The sequence below is a fragment of the Rhinopithecus bieti genome, unplaced genomic scaffold (genome assembly GCF_001698545.2).
Source record: "Rhinopithecus bieti isolate Rb0 unplaced genomic scaffold, ASM169854v2 scaffold_32955, whole genome shotgun sequence".
Classification (NCBI taxonomy): Eukaryota; Metazoa; Chordata; class Mammalia; order Primates; family Cercopithecidae; genus Rhinopithecus; species Rhinopithecus bieti.
In genome coordinates, this window is record NW_016814423.1 from 2,612,402 (window position 1) to 2,624,406 (window position 12,005).

The window sequence follows — 12,005 nt, forward strand, 5'->3', positions numbered from 1 at the left end:
AAAAAAAAAAAAAAAAAAAAAGTTACTTTTAAAGAATATTAATATAATGAACTTCGTTGTCACTTTCCATCTTATTTTACTTATTATTATTATTATTTTTGAGACAGGGTCTCACTCTGTTGCCCAGGCTGGAGTACAATGGCACAATCTCGGCTCACTGCAACCTCCACCTCCCAGGTTCAAGTGCTTCTCCTGCCTCAGCCTCCCAAGTAGCTGGGATTACAGGTGCACACCACCACACCTGGCTAATTTTTGTACTTTTTAGTAGAGATGGAGTTTGGCCATGTTGGCCAGGCTGGTCTCAAACTCTTGATCTCAGGTGATCCGCCTGCCTCAGCCTCCCAAAGTGCTGGGATTACAGGTGTGACTGCACCCGGCCTCAAATTTTTTATTGAGGCATATATGATACATGTAAATAACACAAATTTTAAGTCTACAGTTTGATGGGTTTTTACCTATGTGTGCACCACCCAGATCAAGATATAGAGCGTCTCCATTCATAAAGTTCCTTCATGCTCCTTCCCAGCCAGCAATTCTTCTTACTGTCCTGCTGACTCCTGTTTTCACCTCCATCACCATCAGTTCATTTTGCTTGATATTGACTCATAAACAGAATCATATAGTAGGTGCTTTATTCAATGTAGGTAGTCTGTTTTTGCTTTAGTCATTACATGAGTATACATCCATATTGTGTGAAGCAGTAGTTCTTTTGCATTGCTGTGTAGTATTCCATTGTATAATTGTATAAATATATGTTGTATAAATGTAACTATAGCACAATTTATTCTGATTGGACATCTGGTTTATTTCTAGTTATTAGCTAGCATAAATAAAGCTTCTGTGAGTACTCTTGTGTGTATTCTGGTGAACACATGCATTTCTTTCTTTTGATTATATATACCTAGGAGTAGAATTGCATAGAATAGTCATGTGGATAGCACTGGTACCTTGGTTTTTAATGTGTGGCTCTTGGACCAGCAGTATCAGGATCACCTGGCAAGTCATCAGAAGTGCAAATTCTCCTTTAAAATCCTTATGGGCCAGGTGTGGTGGCTCACGCCTGTAATCCCAGCACTTTGGGAGGCTGAGGCGGGTGGATCACCTGAGGTCAGAAGTTTGAGACCAGCCTGGCCAACATAGTGAAACCCCGTCTCTATTAAAAATACAAAAAATTAGCTGGGCCGTGGTGGCAGGTGCCTGAAATCCCAGCTACTTGGGAGGCTGAGGCAGGAGAATTGCTTGAACCTGGGAGGCAGAGGTTGCAGTGAGCCGAGATCACACCATTGCACTCCCAGCCTGGGTGAGAGAGTGAGATTTCGTTTTTTAAAAAAAGATCCTTATGACTCATGTAGTCCAGTACTTCTTACTCTTCCTTTTCACAGTGTACATAAGAAAGCAGACCTGGCTGAGTGTGGTGGCTCACGCCTGTAATCTTATCACTTTGGGAGGCTGAGGTGGGAGGATCACATGAGACTAGGAGTTTGAGATCAGGAGTTCAAGACCAGCCTAGGCAACATAAAGAGACCCCATTTCTTAAAAAGAAAACTGAGACCCAAGTAAATCCAAATGATCTGTCATAGAGACACACCAGTTACAGGCAGAAGGGGGACCTCAGGACACAGGTTTCCTAAATTTTAGTCTAGTGCTATAGAACAGTGGTCCTCAAAGGTGTGGACTCCAGATGAGCTGCAGCATCAACATATTAGAAATGCAAATTATTTATTTATTTATTTGAGACAGAGTCTTGCTCTGTCGCCCAGGCTGGAATACAGTGGCGCAATCTCAGCTCACTGCAACCTCCGCCTCCCAGGTTCAAGCAATTCTCCTGCGTCTGCCTCCCAATTAGCTGGGATTACAGGCATGTGTAACCACACCCAGCTGATTTTTGTAGATTTAGTAGAGATGGGGTTTCACTATGTTGGCCAGGCTGGTCTCAAACTCTTAGCCTCAAATGATCCACTACCCTCAGCCTCCCAAAGTGCTGGGATTACAGGCGTGAGCCACTGTGCCTGGCCCTAGAAATGCAAATTCTCAGGACCCACCACAGACCCCTAATCAGAAACCTTGGGTGTGGGGAGGATGATCATCATAAGAACCAGCTGTGTTAAGAAGAAATGTTCTTTTTAAACTGTGAGATGACCTCACAAAGATGAACAGATCAATGTAAATTATTAAATAATTGGTAATGATAAGTAGGGCTGAAATCTTGATGATGAATGTGAGGGTATTTCTCCTGGATTTTCCCAAGGGCTGCTTTAACAGCCATTTGGGATTCAGGTCACTTGGTATCATATGAGTTAAAATGTGTATATTTTATGTAAGGTCATCCAATTAGGAATAAAGGGGGGGATGTTCTTATCACATATGCTGTTTCACATTTTTCATTCGTTCAACAAAGAATGAACATTAAGTGGTGAATGTTGTACTGGAAATCAGGACTCTCAGGATGAAAAAACTTCAATAAGTGAGTTTTCAGTCTAGTGGAAAGACAAGTCAACAGATCATTAAAATATAAGGTAACTACTGTAATGGTGTTATGTATAAAACAGCATAGCAGAATAGAATCTGACTGAGGGAGTTAAAAACTTTACAGAGGAGGCTGCAAAATTCAGTAGGGAGGGAAAACATGTGAATTTTGAGAATCGTTCAAGGCCAAGTGTGTGTGGCGGTTAAGAGTCCAGGCTCTGGAGTCAGAGACTCTTGGGTCAGAATTCTGGTTTCATGATAACTGTGTAACTTTGGTAAGGTTCCTGTCATCACTCCAGAGCAGATTTCTCATCTGTCAAATGGGAACAAATAGGACTTACTTGAAAGGGTTATTATGAGGATAAGTGAGGTACCCTGTATTGTATGCTTAGTACAGTGCTGGGCACATGGCAAAGACTACATAACTGTTCTGTTTTGGGAGTAATACAAGTTGTTCAGTAGTATTAGAACATAAAATATGAGGAGGCAAGTGCCAGGAGATAACGGCTAAACAAGTGGAGAGAGGCCAGGCCATCAAAGGCATTAAATCTCAGCAGATGGTTTTCATTTTTATCATATGATCATGGAGATCTGTGAAGAATTTGGAGGAAAGAAATGAAATTTTCTGAATTACAAAACCTACTTTAAAAGCAGAGTAGATAATGAATTGGAGGAGTCATAAGGGATAGTGGATCGCAGGAAGATGGTGGTGCAGACCAGGTCAAATCTGCATGTAGGGCAGTGATTGAGGGCATGGAGGGGAGTTTTTTTATGTAAAATGCACTGGACTTGATGATTGGAATATAAGGGATGACTCTTGAGTTTCTGGCTGGCAGAATGTAGTAGGAATTGGTGCTTTTCACTTAAATGGCACCTAGGATGATAGCACTTAGAAGACTGCATTCAGCATGAGGGAATAGGTTTGAAGAGAGGAAATAGTTTTAGATTTTGAATATTTGTCTATGAATTGCCTCTGGGACATTTCGGGTGAAGTCTAGAGAAAACAATGCTCATATTGCACGGGAGCATTGTTTAGGCTCTCAAGATAGACTTGAGTCATCAGGATGATTCAAGTCGTATGTGAAGCCCCGACACCACTTAAAGAGTCAAAGAATGTTTCTAAAGGGAAGGAAGTCTAAGTACTGAGCCCAAGGAAAACATTAGATTTTTTATTTTTATTTATTTTTAATTTTTTGAGACAGAGTTTTGCTCTTGTCGCCTAGGCTGAAATGCAGTGGCACAGTCTCGGCTCACTGCAACCTCTGCCTCCTGGGTTCAAGCGATTCTCCAGCCTCAGCCTCCTGAGTAGCTGGGATTACAGGCACGCACACCATGCCTGGCTAATTTTTGTGTTTTTAGTAGAGATGGGGTTTTGCCATGTTGGCCAGGCTGGTCTTGAACTTCTGACCTCAGGTGATCCACCCATCTCGGCCTCCTAAAGTGCTGGGATCACAGGTGTGAACCACCGCGCCCAACCCAGAAAACATTAGTTTTTAAGAAGCAAACAGAATGGTAAGCTGAAAGAACTTACCTTTCAGCTTGTTGGATTTAATAAGCGGTTACTAGTGGCTTTGAGAAGATTAAGACTAGAGAGGCAAACATTTTTATATTTTATGGCAAAGGAGATGTGGTCAAATTAGAGATTGGGGAAAAGGCAGAAAAATGTCTGCAAGGAGAGAAATCAATACTTTTCATTGAGTGCTTACTGGGTGCCAGGTATAGATCTAAGTAAGCCCAAAACCCTGGATTGATCTTCAGTTTATCTTATCCTGCATTGGCAAGTCTTGCTGGTTCTAATGTATTCCAGCTCATTATATTTCTCTTCATCACCTCTGTGGCTAACATCGTTTTCTAGCCTAGACTTAATGTAGAAGTTTTCTAAGAAGTTTCTGTTTCCAGTCCTGATTTGTTATTATGTATTCATCATACAGCAACCAGAATGACATTTAAAAAGAGTAAATTGGACCATGTCTCTCTCCTACCAACAGTGAACTTTCCATGGCTTTCCATCGCACCTAAGGTCCAAATTTCTTTCTTTCTTTTTTTTTTTTGAGACGGAGTCTCGCTCTGTCGCCCAGGTTGGAGTGCAGTGGCCCGATCTCCGCTCACTGCAAGCTCTGCTGCCTCCCGGGTTCACGCCATTCTCCTGCCTCAGCCTCCCTAGAAGCTGGGACTGCAGGCGCCCGCCACCGCGCCCGGCTAATTTTTTTGTATTTTAGTAGAGACGGGGTTTCACCGTGTTCGCCAGGATGGTCTCAATCTCCTGACCTCGTGATCCGCCCGCCTCAGCCTCCCAAAGTGCTGGGATTACAGGCGTCAGCCACCGCACCCGGCCCAAATTTCTTATAACAGCCTGCAGGGTACAAAAAGTGAGGCCCTTGAAGTAGCATCTTATAGCTTCTTTGCTCTCTTAGTTTGAGCCACACTTTCTGTTGATCGAATGTAACCCCAGGTGAGTTGAGGGGCATCTGTATTCATTGCTTTGTGAGAATTATGCTACTAGGTTAAAGCAAAGTCAGTGACACATGTGGCTATTGAAATAATTTTACGATTTAAGAAAACTGGAAAAATCCCTAGAGTTTGTAGGCAGTTGGCAGAAAATAAAAGTGTTCCTGTGTTCCTGCACTTGTCCTTGATCTTCCTAGTTGTGTAATCTCTTACGTAATTATTTTTCCAGCTACCACACCTACATGTTGTGACTGCACAGGGTGAAAAAGTTTTAATCCCTCTAATGTTAACTCTTGATCAGTTGCTATAGCCATCTATTAGATTGTATCTGGCTTTGAACAGAATGTTTAATTGCATTTTATTAGAGTTGTGTGCTATTGATAGAGGATAAGAGAGGGCAACGTAAGCTTGATGGTGTATGTATGTATTTATAGCAGATATGATTTAACTTTTTTTTTTTTTTTTTTTTTTTTTTTTTGAGGCGGAGTCTCGCTCTGTTGCCCGGGCTGGAGTGCAGTGGCCGGATCTCAGCTCACTGCAAGCTCCGCCTCCCGGGTTTACGCCATTCTCCTGCCTCAGCCTCCCGAGTAGCTGGGACTACAGGCGCCCGCCACCTCACCCGGCTAGTTTTTTGTATTTTTTAGTAGAGACGGGGTTTCACCATGTTAGCCAGGATGGTCTCGATCTTCTGACCTCGTGATCCGCCCGTCTCGGCCTCCCAAAGAGCTGGGATTACAGGCTTGAGCCACCGCGCCCGGCCTGATTTAACTTTAAATATAAAGTTATAGTTCTATTATTTTGTTAACCTCGTATGTGATAGGAGATCTATACTTAATATATTTTAAAATAGTGATGATTGAAATAACTGCAAGGTATAGATGAAACTGATGGATTTCACATTCCTTTTTTGTTTATCATTTGGAATTTACTCTATTTAACTGACTAGAGAACATCCTATTCTTCAATCAAGCTGAATAGGCTACATTTAACGCTATGAAAGCTCTATATCTATTAGCTTTATATCCCATCTTGTTTCTGTTGATAAGTGTAACTTTATTCTTTAAGTAAGAAACTGCTTTAATTCCTTTGTATAATGATATTTTGGAATAAGCAAGTATGTACAATTAAAGTGAAATTCCTTCTGAAGTAAGTTCTAAAATTGAATTTTACTGGAAATTGTACTAGATGTTAATAGTATTTTAGAAAGTGTCTTGGCATACTAACATATACTTAAAATAAATTTTTTCTTTCAACAATAGAAAATACTAAGATGTTTTTATTTAGAAAGAAGGCTATTTTCCAGATCTTGTGTGTGTGTTAATTTGTTTTAAATATGTTCATGCAGGATATGTGAATACCATTAAAAAACTCTGCTGCTGCTCTAGAAACTTTTATAGAAGGACAAAAATTAGATAGTAAGTATTAAATTATAATTTTATAAACATATCCATTTCTGTCTTAAATAGCAAAGCTGCATTTTGTTCATGTTAATCTCAACTTAATTACAGAAACCCAATACCTATTTTTCTCATCTTAATTACATTTCATATTGTTTGCAGATATGAGATCACTTAAAATTGGTTAAATCAGTCTTTTAGCATTTAAGCCACAGATAAACTTACTATTAGAAGTAAAAAAACTATATGGAAACACTTAACATGCTCTCTCTACTTAGTCTGGCTTTGGTTTTTTCTAACGGAGAAATGAAAGTTTAATTTGCTTTCTTGGTCAGACGTCTGTTCATTTTAAGTTAACCAGAATGCTGAGATGGGAAATCTTAACAATAAGGGTTTTATAGAGGAATGAAGTGTATATTTCGATAAATGATGAGAGGGTACAGAAGAAACACAAAGTTTTGAGAGTATTGTGAGTTTTTTAATGTTGTATTTTTTAGGGGAATATATGAAAATTACCACAGCAGTGTGGATATCTAGACATATCTAGAAATTGTGAGAGCAAGAATTTTAAAATCGGAAAAATACTAAGAGGTTGTGAGTAATCCCAGAAAATTGTAGACTACATAATCCTACTTGTACTATCATTTTATCTTTATGTTATGATAGAATTTTATCACAATTCTCTAAAGCAGTGGTTCTTAACTGGAAATATTTGGTTTCCCAGGAAACTTTAGGCAATGTTTGAAGAGATTTTTGGTTATCATGAATGTTGGATAGGGGATGAGCTACTGATATGTAACGAATATAAACCAGGGTGCTACTAAATATCCCCTAATGCCCAGGACAGTCCTGCCCAACAGAGAAGTATCTGGTTCAAAATGTCAGTAGTGCTGAGTTAAGAAACTCTGCTCTTCCGTATTATATGTTAAATTCTTATTCTGTACTGCTTTACATGTTTGCTTTTCTGCTGTATATCTGTTCAAAAAAAGGATTTTAGGCCTGATTACACAAATGGAAGCTACAAATTAGGAAAGGAAAGGTCTGGGTGATAGGGCTTATTCTCAAATGTGCTTATCCCAGTTTCAGTTTTGGCACATGAGTAATAGGGCTATTCAGTCAGCAAGACAGCATATCTGCACTCTTAGCAAATTCTAGAGTCAAGTTATCTAGTGCCTTGATACATATGTGAAAACCCTGAAAAAACATGAGTCATACCATCCTCTACATTTTCTTTTTTTTGAGACAAGGTCTCACTCTGTTGCCCAGGTTGGAGTACAATGGTGCGGTCTTGGGCCATTGCACCCTCCTCCTCCTAGGCTCAAGTGATCCACCCACTCCAGCCTCCCAAGTAACTGGGGCTACAAGTACATGCCACCACATCTGACTAATTTTTGCTTTTTTTTTTTTTCAGAGACAGGGCTTTGCCATGTTGCAAAGGCTGGTCTTGAACTCCTGGGCTCAAGTGATCCGCCTGCCTCGGCCTCCCAAAGTGTTGGGGTTACAGGTGTGAGCCGTTGTGCCTGGCCTCATCCTCTACCTTTCTAGGTCCTATTACTTTTAAGAGCAATAGAAAAGTTTCTTACCTAAATTCCTTTCCTGTTTTTCTTTTATTGGGGGCTGGGGGCGCAGAGTCTTGCTCTGTCACCCAGGCTTGAGTGTGATGGCACCGTCACAGTTCACTGCAGCCTTGAATTCCAGGGCTCAAGCCATCCTTCTGCCTCTGCCTCCTGAGGAGCTGAGACTACAGGCATGTGCCACCACACTGAGCTAATTCATTACACTTTTTTTTGTAGAGACGAGTTCTTGCTTCAAGACTGGCCTCTGAACTCCTGGCCTCAAGTGATCCTACTGCCTTGGCCTCCCAAAATGCTGCCATTACAGACATGAGCCACTGCACCTGGCCCCTAAATGCTTTTCTTGAATAATCNCATTACACTTTTTTTTGTAGAGACGAGTTCTTGCTTCAAGACTGGCCTCTGAACTCCTGGCCTCAAGTGATCCTACTGCCTTGGCCTCCCAAAATGAATTAGCTCAGTGTGGTGGCACATGCCTGTAGTCTCAGCTCCTCAGGAGGCAGAGGCAGAAGGATGGCTTGAGCCCTGGAATTCAAGGCTGCAGTGAACTGTGACGGTGCCATCACACTCAAGCCTGGGTGACAGAGCAAGACTCTGAGACAGGGTAAAAAATTTATAACTCAGAATATTACCTTTTCCCCTCTCTGTGTGATAGATTGCTTGGTTTTAGTTACTGATTATTTAAAATAATAAGTTATTCAAAGCTAGGATTTTGATGGAATAGTTCTTCTCTAGAATATAGTGTGTGTGTGAGAATGTATTTAAAATTTTTATTAAGGCCCATGTAGTTGTATTTCTTTTATAAATTAGTAAATTGGAAAATTTTGTTTTAAGAAATTTTAATTTAAAATTTCCAGATTGCTTTTGCCTGCAGTTATCTTGAATTAGCAAGCTTTTATTTAGAGTACTTTCAATATTTTTAACTTATCTTACTATGTACTGTGTTTAAATGTAATCATTGTTCTGTGTCCCCAGAGATGAAAAATGTGTTTATGGATACATTTACACTATTATCTGTAAGTATATAATTATCACCTGTAGGCTCTCGACTGCCATGTAGCTTGGAGATATGACAAAACTTTACAGAATTTAAAGATGCTTCTCGTTGTTGGTAGGAAAGGCATGGTAACAGATAAAGCCACTAAGACAATAGTAGACTGAATAGGTAGCTACATTGAAGAGCAAGCTGGGGCTGGGAAAGGCTTATGGGCCTTAACTCAGCTCCCAGTCACCAAGCCTCCTCCCCAACCTAACTAATGGCATATTGGGAGTCTGATTTAGTTCTGACTTTGTTGTGTGTATGAGAAAGCTTCTGTAAGGGCAGAGGGGTTGAGGGAAATGTACATTATTTATATCTGTGAAATTAGTAAGGTTGACTGTAGTTAAAATTAATTTAAAAAAATCTAAGTGTTTCAGGATGAACAATTAAATGTTAAAATATGGGTATATTTATAGCTATAACAGTTTGCCATTAACTTCTGTTAAGACAGGTTTTATTCACTGCTGACTCCCCAGTGCCAAGAACAGTGCCTGGGATGCAGTAAGTATTTAATAATTATTTGCTGATTAATAGGTTGTGCGGATGAGTGATGTGATAGTTTTTTTCTTTCTAGGTGCAGATTTTAATGTCAGTGACTGAATTAAAAGGTGTTGAGAAGCTCAGAATGGTATGTAGGTCTCCCATGGTATTTCAATTTAAAAAGAAGTAAACACTTGACATTTTTTGGTTTAAACAAATTTGTTTTACCTTTATAATTTATTTTAAATAATACATGTTTCCTTAAATATAGACTTCCAAAATTACACTAGTTTTGCCTAGCTTCTTATGTTGAAAAGAAGGTTTGGGTGGATTTACTTGTATGGGCAACAGGGCGAGACTCCATCTCAAAAAAAAAAAAAAGTACAAACTACTATTAAGATGAATCTGCTTCTGTGTTTTGTTTTTTAAGTAAGCTGAATTTTATGTTACTTTATTATGAGGGAACAGTGAATAATTTAAATTACAGTTTAAGTAACTAAGTTTTAGATTCCTTTATATTTTCAAAAAGAAATAAAGATATACAATAGAATTAATATTCTTAGTAAGAAATTACTAAGGAGTCTAGGCTGGGCACAGTGGCTCACACCTGTAATTCCAGCACTTTGGGAGGTTGAGGCAGGTGGATCACGAGGTCAGGAAGTCAAGGCCATCCTGGCCAACATGGTAAAACCCCATCTCTACTAAAAAAAATACAAAAATTAGCTGGGCATGGTGGTGCGTGCCTATAGTCCCAGGTACACGGGAGGCTGAGGCTGAGGCAGGAGAATGGCTTGAACCTGGGAGGCGGAGGCTGCAGTGAGCCAAGATCATGCCACTGCACTCCAGCCTGGGTGACAGAACGAGACTCCAGCTCAAAAAAAAAATTACTAAGGAGTCTAAAATGAATTCAGGAGGCAAAATGAAACTACTTTTCTTCTTTTTCTTTTTTTTTGGGAACAAAAAGAGGTTTAATTGGACTTACAGTTCCACATGGCTGGAAAGGCCTCAGAATCATGACAGAAGGCAAAAGGGACAGAGTCTTACTCTGTCGCCCAGGAAATTTAATACCTTTCTGAAATTTGCTCAGTGGTGCAGTCAGCACTTAAACCCTAGATCAGCAGACTCCAAAACTGAAGTACTTTTCTCAGTATATCCCAAGAATAGCTTTGAAGAAGAATTATATGGATAATCTGGAGTAAAAGGAATAGGAATTTCTTCATTTAGGTCAGTGAGATGTACTGACAAGATGACCACAAATGCAGGAATGTTGGACGCTGGTTAATATTTCGATGAGAAATCATTGAAGAGTGGAATCACAATGTGAGTTTCTGGGGCTACTTCAGTAGGGCTATTTGGAACTGATTGAGGGGGCAAAAATTAAAGCCAGAAAGCTCAGTGGAGCAAATGTCATAGTGGCCACAGAGAAACAAAGATTTTCAAAATGAGATGCTAAGTGAAAACCAGCAACTGAGGAGAGAAGTAATGTTTCCAGCATCACAATGAGCATAAGGAGAATTGATCTTTGATGTTCTAGGTGAGCTTGTAGTAGTGCAAGGACTGGTGATTTAGGCCACTGAGTTCTGGCTCTGAGTACATGTCTAATCCCTAAACCTTCACTAAGAGGGAGGCGAAGGGAGTCAGGTGTGCCACATGTCTGCTACTGAAAAATGCCTAGATGGGAAAGGCGTTTGAAATATTGTCCTAAAATGAAGTTTCTGAGTTAGATGAGCCGAATTTCACCTGTGTTCACTGTTATTACTGTGTATAAAATCAAGAGATTTAAATGAGATTAAGATCGTTAATTAGCTTTCTGAGATATTGAAACCTAAGAACCTGGCCAGGTGCGGTGGCTCACACCTGTCATCTCAGCACTTTGGGAGGCTGAGGCGGGCAGATCACCTGAGGTCAGGAGTTCGAGACCAGCCTGGCTAACATGGTGAAACTCTGTCTCTACCAAAAATACAAAAATTAGCCAGGCGTGGTGGTGCATGCCTGTAATCCCGGCTACTTGGGAGGCTCAGGCAGGAGAATCACTTGAAGTGGAGGCAGAGGATGCAGTAAGCCAAGATCATGCCACTGCACTCCAGCCTGGGTGGCAGAGTGAGACTGTCTCAAAAAGAAAAAAAGAAAACTAAGAACCAAATTACCTCTGCCACATACATTGACTGTCTTTGGTTAATGTGGTGACATACTAAGCCCCAAACTGGTATATATAATCTCTGTTACTTCTACACCAAAGCTGTTAGCTTAACTTGCCAATGAAGGCCAAGCTAAGAAGAGTTGAGAATTATGAAGCACGAAGCACAGAATTTCAAAACTGAGAAAAAGGCCAGGCACAGTGGCTCACACCTGTAATCCCAGCACTTTGGGAGGCCGAGGCAGGCAGATCACGAAGTCAGGAGATCAAGACCATCCTGGCTAACACAGTGAAACTCTATCTCTACAAAAACTACCAAAAACTTAGCCAGGCATGGTGGCGGACACCTGTAGTCCCAGCTACTCAGGAGGCTGAGGCAGGAGAATGGCGTGAACCCGGGAGGCAGAGCTTGCAGTGAGCTGAGATCGCGCCACTGCGCTCCAGCCTGGGCAACAGAGTGAGAC

The 12,005-nt window shown here is 40.6% G+C and overlaps 1 protein-coding gene across 30 annotated transcripts in view; it reads left to right on the plus strand.

Annotated features, from left to right (window-relative positions):
* The window catches only part of LOC108514129 (uncharacterized mitochondrial protein AtMg00860-like), an 80,008-nt gene that overhangs the window by 3,621 nt on the left and 64,382 nt on the right, over nt 1–12,005 (plus strand). For 11 of the 30 annotated variants that reach the window (XR_001881113.1, XR_001881114.1, XR_001881117.1 and 8 more), the window contains 4 exons: nt 6,260–6,329; nt 8,861–8,901; nt 9,376–9,425; nt 9,499–9,552. The exons of 4 other annotated variants lie outside the window; for them this stretch is intronic. Coding sequence is in view for 6 of the 26 variants with exons in the window: in XM_017850182.1 (XP_017705671.1) it covers nt 8,863–8,901; nt 9,376–9,425 (89 nt within the window). In the remaining 20 variants the exon portion in view is untranslated. Of the gene's footprint in view, nt 1–6,259; nt 6,330–6,808; nt 7,689–8,104; nt 8,144–8,497; nt 8,902–9,371; nt 9,426–9,498; nt 9,553–12,005 lie in introns of those variants that run through there. 15 more of the 30 variants (XR_001881122.1, XR_001881123.1, XM_017850188.1 and 12 more) reach the window with 10 other exon arrangements.